Source organism: Oryzias latipes, chromosome 21 (genome assembly GCF_002234675.1).
Source record: "Oryzias latipes chromosome 21, ASM223467v1".
NCBI classification, from domain to species: Eukaryota; Metazoa; Chordata; class Actinopteri; order Beloniformes; family Adrianichthyidae; genus Oryzias; species Oryzias latipes.
In genome coordinates, this window is record NC_019879.2 from 1,263,278 (window position 1) to 1,275,607 (window position 12,330).

At 40.1% G+C, this 12,330-nt stretch overlaps 1 protein-coding gene across 2 annotated transcripts in view; it reads left to right on the plus strand.

Annotated features, from left to right (window-relative positions):
• The window catches only part of dpp10 (dipeptidyl peptidase like 10), a 102,226-nt gene that overhangs the window by 66,098 nt on the left and 23,798 nt on the right, over window positions 1–12,330 (plus strand). For both annotated transcript variants that reach the window (XM_023950653.1, XM_023950654.1), the window contains exons 4-5: window positions 10,927–11,021; window positions 11,596–11,670. In XM_023950653.1, the coding sequence (XP_023806421.1) occupies window positions 10,927–11,021; window positions 11,596–11,670 (170 nt within the window). The remainder of the gene's footprint in view (window positions 1–10,926; window positions 11,022–11,595; window positions 11,671–12,330) is intronic.

Here is a 12,330-nt window from a genome sequence, read left to right on the forward strand (position 1 = left end):
TGCAGGCTGTAAAATTGCCCAGGGATGCGCTGGCATGCTGTGATCCAAACTGCAAAAATACTACTCATTGCAATGAATTGTGTAAACTCTATGAAAATATAGTAAAAGCTGTAAAAGATAGTAGTCTTTGCCTACGAAGCAGGAGTCTTAAAAGCTGGACTGTCAAGCCAGGCTGGAATGACTTTGTAGCTGAACATCATGCTGCAGCCAGGGACGCTTTCAGACTCTGGCATGAAGCTGGGAAGCCTCGTCAAGGTGCCTTGTTTGAGAGCAAGAAAATGACTACTGCTAGATTCAAATATTCACTTCGCATTCTCAAAAGGCAAGAAAACATGATGAGAGCAGACTCTCTGGCCAGAGGTCTACAAAATAATGATTACCATAAATTCTGGAAGGAGGTTAATTCTATGAATAATCGTAAAACTTCATTGCCATCCAACATTGAAGGTGTATGTGGTGCTGATAACATTGCTGATTTATGGCGTAAGCATTATTCTGACCTGCTTAATTCGGTAAAAAGTCATGCAGTTTCTATTGACAATGTGGATTTTACAGACACAATGGTTATTCGTGCAAGTGAGATTCAAGATGCAATTTCAAAGATAAAAGAAGGCAAAGCATGTGGTCTTGATGACATCACAGTCGAGCATTTAAAATATTCAAGTTTTAAATTACTGCCCCTGCTGGCCATGTGTTTCACTGGCTTTTTAACCCATGGAGTCCTGCCTGATTCAATTCTCTCAGTTGTATTAATTCCCGTCATCAAAGACAAGACCGCCAGTTTAAATAGTCTGTCGAACTACAGACCGATTGCCCTTTCCAGCAACATTTCAAAAATTTTAGAATATGTTTTATTGACTAGACTCGAAGTGCATCTTTTAACAAGTGAGAACCAATTTGGTTTTAAAAAAAGCCTCGGCACTGATATGTGTATCTACGCGTTACAGGAAATAGTTGGGAAATACCTGCATCTGAATACATCTGTATTTCTGTGTTTTATTGATGCCACTAAGGCCTTTGACAGGGTCAACCACCTCAAGCTTTTTCAGAAGCTAATTAATCGAGGAGTGCCCAAATATCTTGTACGACTCCTGGCTTTCTGGTATGCTAATCAAACAATGGCAGTCAAATGGGGCAATGTCTTATCAGAGCCTTTTTATGTAAGCAATGGAGTTCAACAGGGGGGGATCCTCTCTCCATTTCTATTCAATGTGTATATTCATGACCTATCCACTAATCTGAATCTGTGCAAAACTGGATGTGTTGTTGGATGTCAAACCTTAAATCATCTTATGTATGCTGATGACCTTGTCATTTTTAGCCCCTACAGTGCTGGGTTACAAACACTTTTAAAATCTTGTTCTGACTATGGCAGAGACTTTGACATAAAATACAATCCCTCCAAAAGCAAAGTAATGATCGTAAGGACCAAAGACGACAGAAATGTAAACTTTCCTGTTTTTAAGCTTTGTGGAACGCCTCTGGAACAAACATCATCTATCAAATATCTTGGACATTTCATTACTGACGATTGGAGGGATGATAGAGACATTCAGAGACAGTACTGTAAACTCTATGCTCAGGCAAATATGCTTTGATTTTTGATTTGAAATGGTTTATTTCAAGCAATCAAATAGAAGTTATACACAAAGCAATATAAACATCAGTTATACATTCATACGGTAACTAATCAAACTTAGGATAATTAGACATATTTAATAAATATTGCTTGAAAGGGAGTGGAAGGAAGCGAACTTATATAATTCCACCCCGTTATACTATAACCATTATATTACATGATTTATCAATATCCGGTTCCTAGGTTTTATCAGACAGAATTAAGAATAAGGAATCAATAAGGCACATGCCAAAGATGAATTACTTAAGTACTACGTCAAAAATAACTATTCTAGAAATTAACATGGCAAATGCAGCATCTGAAATATATGCAAATTATGTTACTTTAAAAGTCATTCATATGCTTTAAAAAATAATACTATACCAGTAAAATAGACACAACACTGTTTCAGGAATTTCCATAGCAAAATTTCATCAAGTATCAAAAGTTAAAACATGTGCAAAGTTATGCTACATTAGGAAAGATTTTTGAATCAATTTATCAATTTTAGGAGCTAGTGAAGTAATATCATCAAAAGTCAATCAATTTAACAATTTTCAAAAGTGATTAATCATTTGTTTTACTCTTTTTATATATTTTTATTTTTATTTTTTTATTTTTTTATAATAAAGTAATGCTGTTGGGGAAAAATAAAAAGGGTCCATAACTGTCGATTATCCAAGGTTGGTATTTCTTCTTTTACTGATAACAGCTGATCTCCTGGGTTCAAAACAGAGTTTATAGTTCTCTTCGATGTTATGTCTGCAGACATTAGATTCAGGTCCATATCCTTCTTCAGCTGATATCAGCTGCGGTGAAAGTTGAGGTCAAGTTGTCTGCAGGTCAGAACTCTGCTGTTATTCAGGTTACATCAGGCATACAGAGAAAGTGATGAATCCACGTGTCATATTTCTTGAAATTATTTGGCTCTTTGGTTTATTACTCCACGTTGTTTCAGACGACCGTAATCAAGCACTTCTCAAAGTCCTTCATGGTGTTCACCACCAGAACCTTGGACCGGTCCTCTGGACCGAGCAGTTTGACATAAATCCTGCAGCCTTTAACCCAAGTGTTCTCAATCTGCTTACGCTTCCTGAGAAGCCGTGCATGTTTTGAGATTTCAGCATTCCTTCTAGTCAGATGGTCGTTCAGATAAGCAGCCGAACCTTTCAGGTTCTTCCTTTGGTTCATCAAAGCTAGCTTGTGTTTGTGATTCACAAACCTGATGAGGATCGCTGGTTTATCCGTCTCCTTTCTCCTGGGGAGCAGGTGGCAGGTCTCGATGGTATTGAGATCCAGGGAAATCCCTTTAGATGTGAGAAATGAATGTATTTGCTGTTCCAGAGACTCTCCACCGACATCCGTATTAGTAGCACTGCCAGCTACACTAGCGCTAGCATTAGCAGTGCTAGCTCGAGGCTTGATTGGTACTCCAGTGATAATGACATTATTCATCCTTACTTGCTGTTCCACATCGTCCAGTCTTTTCTCCAGAATCTCGACCCGGTTTTCTCGCTGCTCGTTTTGAGCCCGAAATCTTCGGAACTCTTCCATCATATCCCAGAGTGGTGTTAGCTTAGCCGACACTTGATCCATAAAACTTTTCAGCGTTTCTTGAATAATGTCAAGAGACTTCTTGAGTTCTTCATATTCCTGGGGTTTCTTCGGGGGCATGGTCAGCTCTCTTTTTTGGAGAAAAATCAACTTTTTAAGTAATTTGAAGATAGTTGTAATCGCAGAGAGGCACGCCACGCGTCCTGCTGCTGTAACCCGGAACCGGAAAAAAATGCTGATGAGAAAATTCAGTACGTGTTCTCTTCAAGTGAAGTGTTCGCTGTTCAGAGCTTACTGCACTCCTCTGTATACGGCCCCTCTTTGGTGGAACTATGGACGTGGGACATTCCACAAATTCTTAGTGGCCTATAATGATGCTTTTAGGCTTCTGCTACAGGTGCCCAGGTGGTACAGAGCCAGTCAGCTGTTTGTGGACGCTCACATCCCCACCTGTGAAGCTCTACTGCGTAAGCTTACATACAGCCTCATGGAACGCCTGGACAAATCTAAGAACTCAATTATCATGTCTCTGACTGATCCCAAAAGAAGCTCATGCCGCTACACTTCTGCCCTAAGGAAACACTGGATACAGCGATTATACTCTTTTTAAGTTATATCTTTTTACTTTTTATTATAAATACTGTATTTGTATCTTATGTTTTATTTTATTCTCTTTTCCTCCTATGGACCACCTGAGTCTGAAATAAAAGTTTGAATTTGGTATATATGTTTGTATATATATATATGTGTATGTATGTATATATATATGTATATATATATGTGTATGTATGTATATATGTATGTATGTATATATGTATATATGTATGTATATGTATATGTGTATATGTATATGTGTATATGTATATGTGTGTATGTGTATATGTATATGTGTATATGTGTGTGTATATGTATGTGTATGTGTATATGTATGTATGTATGTATATGTGTATATGTATGTATGTATGTATATATATATATATATGTTTACAAGCTAAGGATTTAAACTTCATAGCTAAATATATATTTGTTTAAAAAAATATTTATTTCTAAATTAAATATTTATCTTTTTAACTAAATATTTAGTTTGGAATTAAATATTCAGCTCCAAACTCAATATTTAGCTCACATTCAAACAAGTTGCCAAGGAATGGAAGAAGACTACCAAAATAAAAGCTGAATTTTCCTCCACCTATTTGAGTGACAGTTGCTGGTCCAGTGCTGTGAAAACTGGAGGCCAAAGCGGCTCTGAGAACCAGGCAGCCCCACCCCCTTGATTCCAGGGCCGTGGTGGCTCCAGGTCATCAGCTGGGACAGATTGTAGAGGCCGTGGGGAGAAGGTCATGCTGGTGGGGAACTGGCCTCAACCACCTGCAGCGGGTTCTGCTGTCCAAGTGGGATCAGATGAAGGCACAAGATAAAATTAAAAATGCATTCATGCGTTTCTTTAATCATGCAATAACTTTAAGGTGGCACCTGTTGATCTGTAAGGCCGTGGGATCTAACTGTATCCAGCATTTAGGCTCATCCGGTGTGACTCGAACACAACTGATATGAATTTACTGTGAAACTCCACAAACTGAGCTGATTTGACCTTCATGCAGAATCAGAATCAGTTTTATTGGCCAAGTACAGACCATGTACAAGGAATTTGGTTGTGCTCTCGTGCAAACTAGAAAGACATAAAAAAGGTTAAAAGGAGTAAGACAGGAGAGGATAAATAATAAAAAGAAAGTACTATGAGGTAGATATAGGAATATTTAAACGTAACTAAATAAAAAATGCAACAGTAGTTCTGGTGTGACAGTTTCTGTGGTTGTGTTCAGTGGTCTTGAGTGGTCTGCAGTTCATTTGAGAAACAGCTCGGGGGAAGAAGCTGTCCTTGTGGCGACTGGTTTTGGTGCGCATTGTCCTAAAGCGCCGCCCTGACGGGATGGGGCTGGAAAGCCAGTGTCTGGGATGAGAGGGGTCCTTTGGAATTCTTCCTGACCCTGGACCGGTACAGGTCCTGAATGGAGGGAAGAGTGGAACCAATAATACTCTCAGTCATTCTGATGATTCTGATGATTTAGACCAGGGGTCGGGAACCTTTTTGGCCAAGAGAGCCATAAACGCCACATATTTTTAAATGTAATTTCAAAAGAGCCATACAATAATGTAGTGTCCCTTTCCCACACTGAGCCACGGAGACTTAACCTCTTTTCAGGTTCTTTATTCTGGTGACTGCAGACCGCAACAAACGCCGTACAATTAATTCAGCAGCTCCTGAATCTCTCCCGCCGAGACGAGAGAGAGCGCTTCTCCCAACTTTATATTCTCTCACTGCCGCATCAGCCCTCCTATTTCCTTATTCGGCCCATAGCTGAACCCCATTGGTCCAAACTCCCTAACAACAGGCTAAGCGACAGGACTGATGGCCAATCAGATCTCTGCTTGATGCGTTCAATGAACTCCAGAACTTTTAACGCGGCCCAGTCACCCAGTCCAAGTCAGACCGCGACAATATGTTTAAAACTAAATATACAAGTGAATGTGTGCATTTGATGTAATTTCAACATTTTTAAAGTACAATAAGTCTGTGGATTCTTTTTAATAACATCATTATGCTGTTGTTAATAAATGATGAGTATTTCTCGTGGTAGTTTTGCTGATGGTCTAGTCCGGTTGATACGTGGTGAGTTTCAGCTTCATGCAGGCGTTGAGACTTTAAACGTGATCTTAGGTCTGAATGTTCTATAGATGTGAGACAGACATGGAACCAAACACACACTCACACGCTGCAGTGAGTGACGGACAGCGGGTTTTTTACTATCCCTGCGCGATTCACCTTTTGCCTGTCCCCCCACCCCCACCCTCTGCTTTCTCCCTCACGCATCCCGTCCCCGAAACTGCGCGCTCTTTCTCAAAGACGGGAGCGCGCCGTTTTTGGGGTCGGGAACCTATGGCTCGCGAGCCATATATGGCTCTTTTGATGGTCACATGTGGCTCGCAGACAAATCCTTAATTTTACTTTTTTTTTTTTTCATTAGACCAGTCCTTCCCGACCCCTGATTTAGACCCTCTCAACAGCATTGATTTTGGTTTTCAGTGCTGGAAATATCAGACATCAAAAAGGCTGAAGATACCCTCATGTAGTATCATCAGAGTTCCATTTGTTTTGTTCATTTAACCTACAGATGTTTAAACTTTCAGAAAACTACAGTTCTGATCAGCTCCTGCTGCCTTAAAGGAAGAATGCAATTAGTAGATCAACCTTTTGGGGGGACCTTAAGGGTGATTTGTGTTACCTGCTCTCAAAATGCTGATCTTGATGAATCTTTTACCTGAACCTTATCCCGAGGCACAAAAATAGAGTGTGAAAAGTGAGAGTTGAGGTCTTTAAATGAACATGTGGATTTCTGACATTAAACATAAACGCCTTTAGGCAGAACAGGAAGAAGATTAAAAAAAGTCTAGTAAATAAACTCAGGAGGTTTTCCTTTGATTAAAGGACTGTGGTTATTTGTGCTAAGTATTCAGTGAGTGACAGTTGAAACTTAGGCCGCATTTACACCGCAGGTCTTGATGCCCATATCCAATTTTCTGACTATATGTGATTTTTTTTTTGACGACCCGCTTACATCATCTTTTAAAAGTGACCCGTGTCCGATTTTTGCATTTACACTAAACAATGCTGAAACTATCAAATGTTGACGTTCTGAGGACTACGTAGCATTTCCGCCTTCTACGGTCCTCCTTCGGACTTTTGTGTGACTGCGGTTGTCATGGAGGCAACGCAGCGACGGAATGAGGCGTTGCCTTGGGCGCCCCGGGTCAGGATGAGGCAAGAGAGGGGATACGCTGGAGAGGAAAAAGGGGGGCTGCTCGGCCGGCTCACGTGCTCTCTCTGAGTTTTGAATGAGGAAGTGATTGCAAACGTGCTGTACTGACAGTTTGATCCAAGTGTTGAACCTTTCCTGCGCATTGACTTCTCTTTTCCGACCGTGGTCAGAAACACACGGGAGATTTTCTCCAGGGCCAAAGGCGGATTCTCCTTCTCCTTCACTTTCCCGTTCGGAACCCTCAGCCTCCAGAGCGGGTTAAGAAAGACTTAAGACAGTTCTTCTGGGGGAGACATCTTCTTTTTATTACGGTTCTCCGACACACTCTCCCGCTCTTCGCTCACACCCCATCTCCTCTCCTTACACACACACATACACCCACACACACACACACACCCCCACACACACACACACACACACAGCACGTGCGGTCCCCATCATACACGCCCCCACTCCGCAACACAAGCAAAGAAATAAATGGCTTCTAGCCTGTTCCAGAGCAACGGTGTCCCGCTTCATTAAATAACAGCGGTTTCTGACTATGGCTGAGGCTGAAAGGTAACACGCTGACAGCAAAATCAGCACAAAAGCACCTTTATAAGTCATCTGATCTCAGTTGGTGGTCTCCTGAGTGGATGTCACTGAGGTACGACTCGAACTAACTGGAGAATATCCGATTTGTCTGCTTACATGGCACACGCTAACGCACGTATCCGATTTATTTCCACATATGAGAGAGGCCTGTATCCGATCTGAGAAAAACGGAATCCATGCGCTTTTGTCCTGCTTACACGTTCACCGGTCAAATCCGATCTGTGCCACATGAGAGGAAAAAATCGGAATTGGGTCACTTGAACCATGACGTGGAAATGCGGCCTTATTGTTTCCATTCTGTGGTTTTAATGTTACCTTGTCTAAAAATGTGTATTGCAACATTTTTCTTGAAGTATTTTATTAGTATTTTATTTCCAGTCTGTAGGTCCTGAAAGTGTTGCTAAACGTAATATATTTATTAACTCATATTTGTAGACATAAATTCCATTAAATGTTGGAAAAAAAGGGTAATGTTCAAATATTATACAATAATTTAAAGTATTTATTTATTGAAATGGAAGGTTTTCTCAGCAGTGAATAAATAAATTACTCTAAAATAAGATGACCAAACCACAGGACTCCAAATTTCAACTGATGGGATTTTATTGATCCCAAAGCAATAATCAAAGAAAGAATTCAAATGATTCTGGGAGAGCCTGTTGCCACCACAGTAGACCAAGACTGCTCTCCTTATAAAGGCTTAGCCCCTCCCACACGGCGAATAACACAACCTGGAGGATTCTTAAATATAACTCCAAAATTACAGATATTTAACATGAAAAAGATGGTAACATTTGAAATACAGAAATCTGACAAAATCAAACCAAAACAGCAAGTCTGACATATGATGTCACTTCCTGTTTGCTGTGGATGTGGATGCTGGTGTGTCCAATGCCCTGGTTTGACTGTTTGTGGAGGAAAACTTAGATGGTAAAATTCTGTTTAAAACCAAGTGTGCAGCCTTAGAATGAAACAAAATATTAAATATGAATGATTTGTTTGCGTGTGAATGTGAAACTCTAAACTGCTATTGGGCTGGAAGAAAAGAGACAAAACAAACAATTGTGGCCGGTGTTCAGACGCTGTCCTGCAACCTGTGACGCTGGTTGGTCACAGAAGGAATATGTTTGTTTGAAGTGTGGCCTTTTTTTTTTGGATATCTTTTCAAAATAATACAAGATGCAGTTTCTTCACTTTTGAATTGTTTTAGACAGCTAGTGTGATGGCGAAGTTCAGTGCAGCTTAACCTAAAATGGTTCAGTTTCCTCTCAAAAGAAGCAACATCTGCCATTTCTTTTGGATTATCTGCCATTCTGAATTCCCAGGAGCCTTTCATCTTAATTAAACACATGCTGTGAATGAAACAGTAGCATTAATGGAGGTTAGCAGACTCTAGGGAGACAAAATAAAATGAACTTTTGCTGGCGAAAGAACGAATGCAGCAAAACTAGCAAGATATAAAGATTCACAGGCCATCTATGATGTGACGAATAAAGCAGAATTAAGTGTTTATTGATACATTTGTTCTTTAAGGTGAAGTACCATTGACTATAAAATATATAACTGGACCAATTGCATGTGATGTCACCCATGGAAAAAGGGTTCAGTTGCCATTTTTCCTGAACGTGTTCGTTGCCATGTTGGAACCAGACATCCCCAGTTAACTGGGATTGCTCCATCTACATTTCTATGGCAACCACTCTCTCCAATCAGGAGTGAGCACGTTAGAAGGCCACACCCCTTTCACTAAAGGCAGGCTCAGGAGAATCTGTCAATCAAATGCCTCGATTGTTTGAGAAGCTGGGGAACAACAACAAATGCCTTAAGGCCAATACGTCCTACAGACTTTGATTGGTAATTTTAATGAAATAATAGCACAACTTTTATCGTAACTTTTTTGAAAAACAGTTGGCAATTTGGGCCTTTTGGGCCGAAACAATCAGGAAAAATGCACATGAGATTCTGGAGTGAACAAGGAAAAGACAGTATAGGGTATAATGTAGACCTGTGCAGAGAGCTGCTTCATTATTCATGGAGTTACAGACAAGAGGCATTACTTATACATTATCTTTTGAGCGTGTTCTTTTTCAGTCATGAAAACTCTATTATTAAAAGAGACAAGTCCAGATCAGAAGAGACCTCTGATCATGTTTTAATCATTGCTGCACAACATTTGGTTTAGACCATTTTTACAAAAATGTGCGGATTTCTGAAAGCGAAATATGCTTTTATGAGATATTTTCAGTCCTTTGCTGTAATTCTGTGTCCATAACATAAAATCCACTGTATGGAGAGACTCAGTTTACTGTTTACGTAGAGCTTTCTTTGTTAAACTTTCTTCTTCATTGAATTTTCTAGTTGCGCTCTTGAAATCAAACAAACCCCATGAACGACAAGAGACGGTCTTACTCGTTTGAATGACTCTGGAAAGGTGCCAACAATGCCATCCTTACAAACAACACTAAAAACAAACGTATGGCTCCGCCCTCCACTCAGTTATTCTGAATTTACCAGAAGCACATTGCATCAAAATGAACAAATACTAAAACACAACAGCTTTTGTGTTTCAAATGAAAACATTTAAAATATTTTATGATTTCTATCCAGACATGAACGGTCACAATCAGGAAGGACCTTTTTAATGTAAATCACGTCCGGCGTAGGTACAATAGCCGTTCGGCCTGCAACAACCATTTGGGGTCCTTCCGTGCACCCAGTGCTTTATTACTGGCAGAACGGACCCAGAAGAACAACATTTAGCCGTGTTAACAACATTTTCAGCCACAGCTGAACTAAAACTGGAATAACAAGCGGATTGTGGCAACATGTCTTTATAAAAATTACAAAGAATATTGTCAGACACAATTTATGAGGGAAAATAACTTTAGGTTACAAAAGGGAACGTGAAATGAAAATTTGTAGAGCCCGAGTAGATCTCAACGCTACGTAGTTTGTCCAATTTGGGTTACCGTAGTGTGACGTTACCTTAAGTCGAAAAGACTCCGAGCAGAAGTTCTAGGCTGAACGGTTGTGGTACCTCCACCAGATTGGGAGATGTGCCCAGCCCTACTGGCTGAATGCAGCTTTGTCTGATGTGAGACCTGCTTTTGTGACCCTCCCCGTTTGTTGTGTCATTTGCAGGAAGCGTTCCTCTGGCAGCAGAACTGCATTTTTGATTCCGTTTTTTGTCAACATGTTTGGAACATTTCCACCACATTCAACCTCTTAGGATGTTAGCTGTTTATTTTTCTTTTTGATCTTCAGGATTCTTGATGAGTCGCAGCAGCTGCTTGCTCCAAATGTGACGTCCTGACTTTGACCTTATGCTGTCTCTGTTTGCAGACACAGAAGTCCTTTTTAGGAACAGCGATGGCCACGTCATCAAATTCAACGTCCTCACAAATGAAACGGAGATCGTCCTTACAAACACAACATTTGTAAGTTTACATCATGCCCCTCCAGAAAAAAGCTCTGATGGAAGATGAAGAAAACAAATTTAGGAAACATTCTTTCAGAGAATCCTCTTGTTTAGACAAAGCAGCCCAGACTTAAAACACAGTTATTCCAGTCCAGTCCAATGGTGTTCCATTGGACTGGAGAACAGAGAATGATGGCAAAAGGATGGATGTTGAACAGGTGGTGCTCGTTAACAGGGTGTGGTCCAATCCAGTGCACGTTCAGTGACTTTCTTGCTGTCAATATCCGTTGTGCCCTGTGCAACTTTTCACACTTTGTTGCATTTAACCATTGACTGTACAAGAGAATCGAACCTTTTTCTAGTTTTTCACCCATAGAAAAAGGTTAATTTTTCTGATCCAACCAAATGAAGCCAACTCAGTTGCCGTTTATTTTATGATGTGGGAACTATGGGAAACTATAGGGAATAAAAACACTTATTCTCCTAAAAATATGGTGAATATCATGTCTGCAGTGAAATCTTGTAAGGCAGAGATGTTGAAGGAAAGTATTGTTAGCTCCATCATTGAATGGAACTCTTTTTTTTTTTTACAGATCAATTTCAGCGTGGACCGGTACTCTGTGTCACCTGACCTGAAATATGTCCTATTTGCATACAATGTCAAACAGGTGAGTACACTTTTTCCTCACATTGAAACGTTGTCATTTTTTTTCATTTGGATGTTTTTCGCACACTAGATTAAATGTAAAGAAATATTCGGGTGTTTGTCCCCCCTCAAATAAATGCCTTTTTTGCCTCCTCTTTGTTTCATTTATCTGAACAAACTGAACTGTCATGGGAAAAGGTTTGGGCCGCGGCTCAGCCTGCTGTGAAAAACACCTTTAAAGCGGATGCAGGTATTTATTAAATAAGTGAAGTTGAAGGTTTGATTGAATCGATAAAGCTTCAAACCTTCTCCAGAATACCTTCTCTTATGATCGCTGCCAGCTCTGCAGGGAGATACAGGGCCGTCACAACCTTCGTCACAACTGCCCTAACCAGTAGAGATGGGCGGGAAAACAGTTTTTTCAGAACTGAATCCCGCTAGAGCCCAAAACTATAATACAATTAACTTAAACATCAATCTGGATATTAAGAGGTGGTCAACTTACCCTTTGGATTTAACAAATAGGATAAATGTGGTGAAGATGAACATCTTACCAAGGCTACTCTTCCTGTTCCAGTCACTTCCAATAGAAATACCACCCAAGCAGTTCATAGAATGGATTTAGATGGGAAGGGAAAAAACCCAGGATTAGATATGCAACATTACAATTGCCTAAAAATAA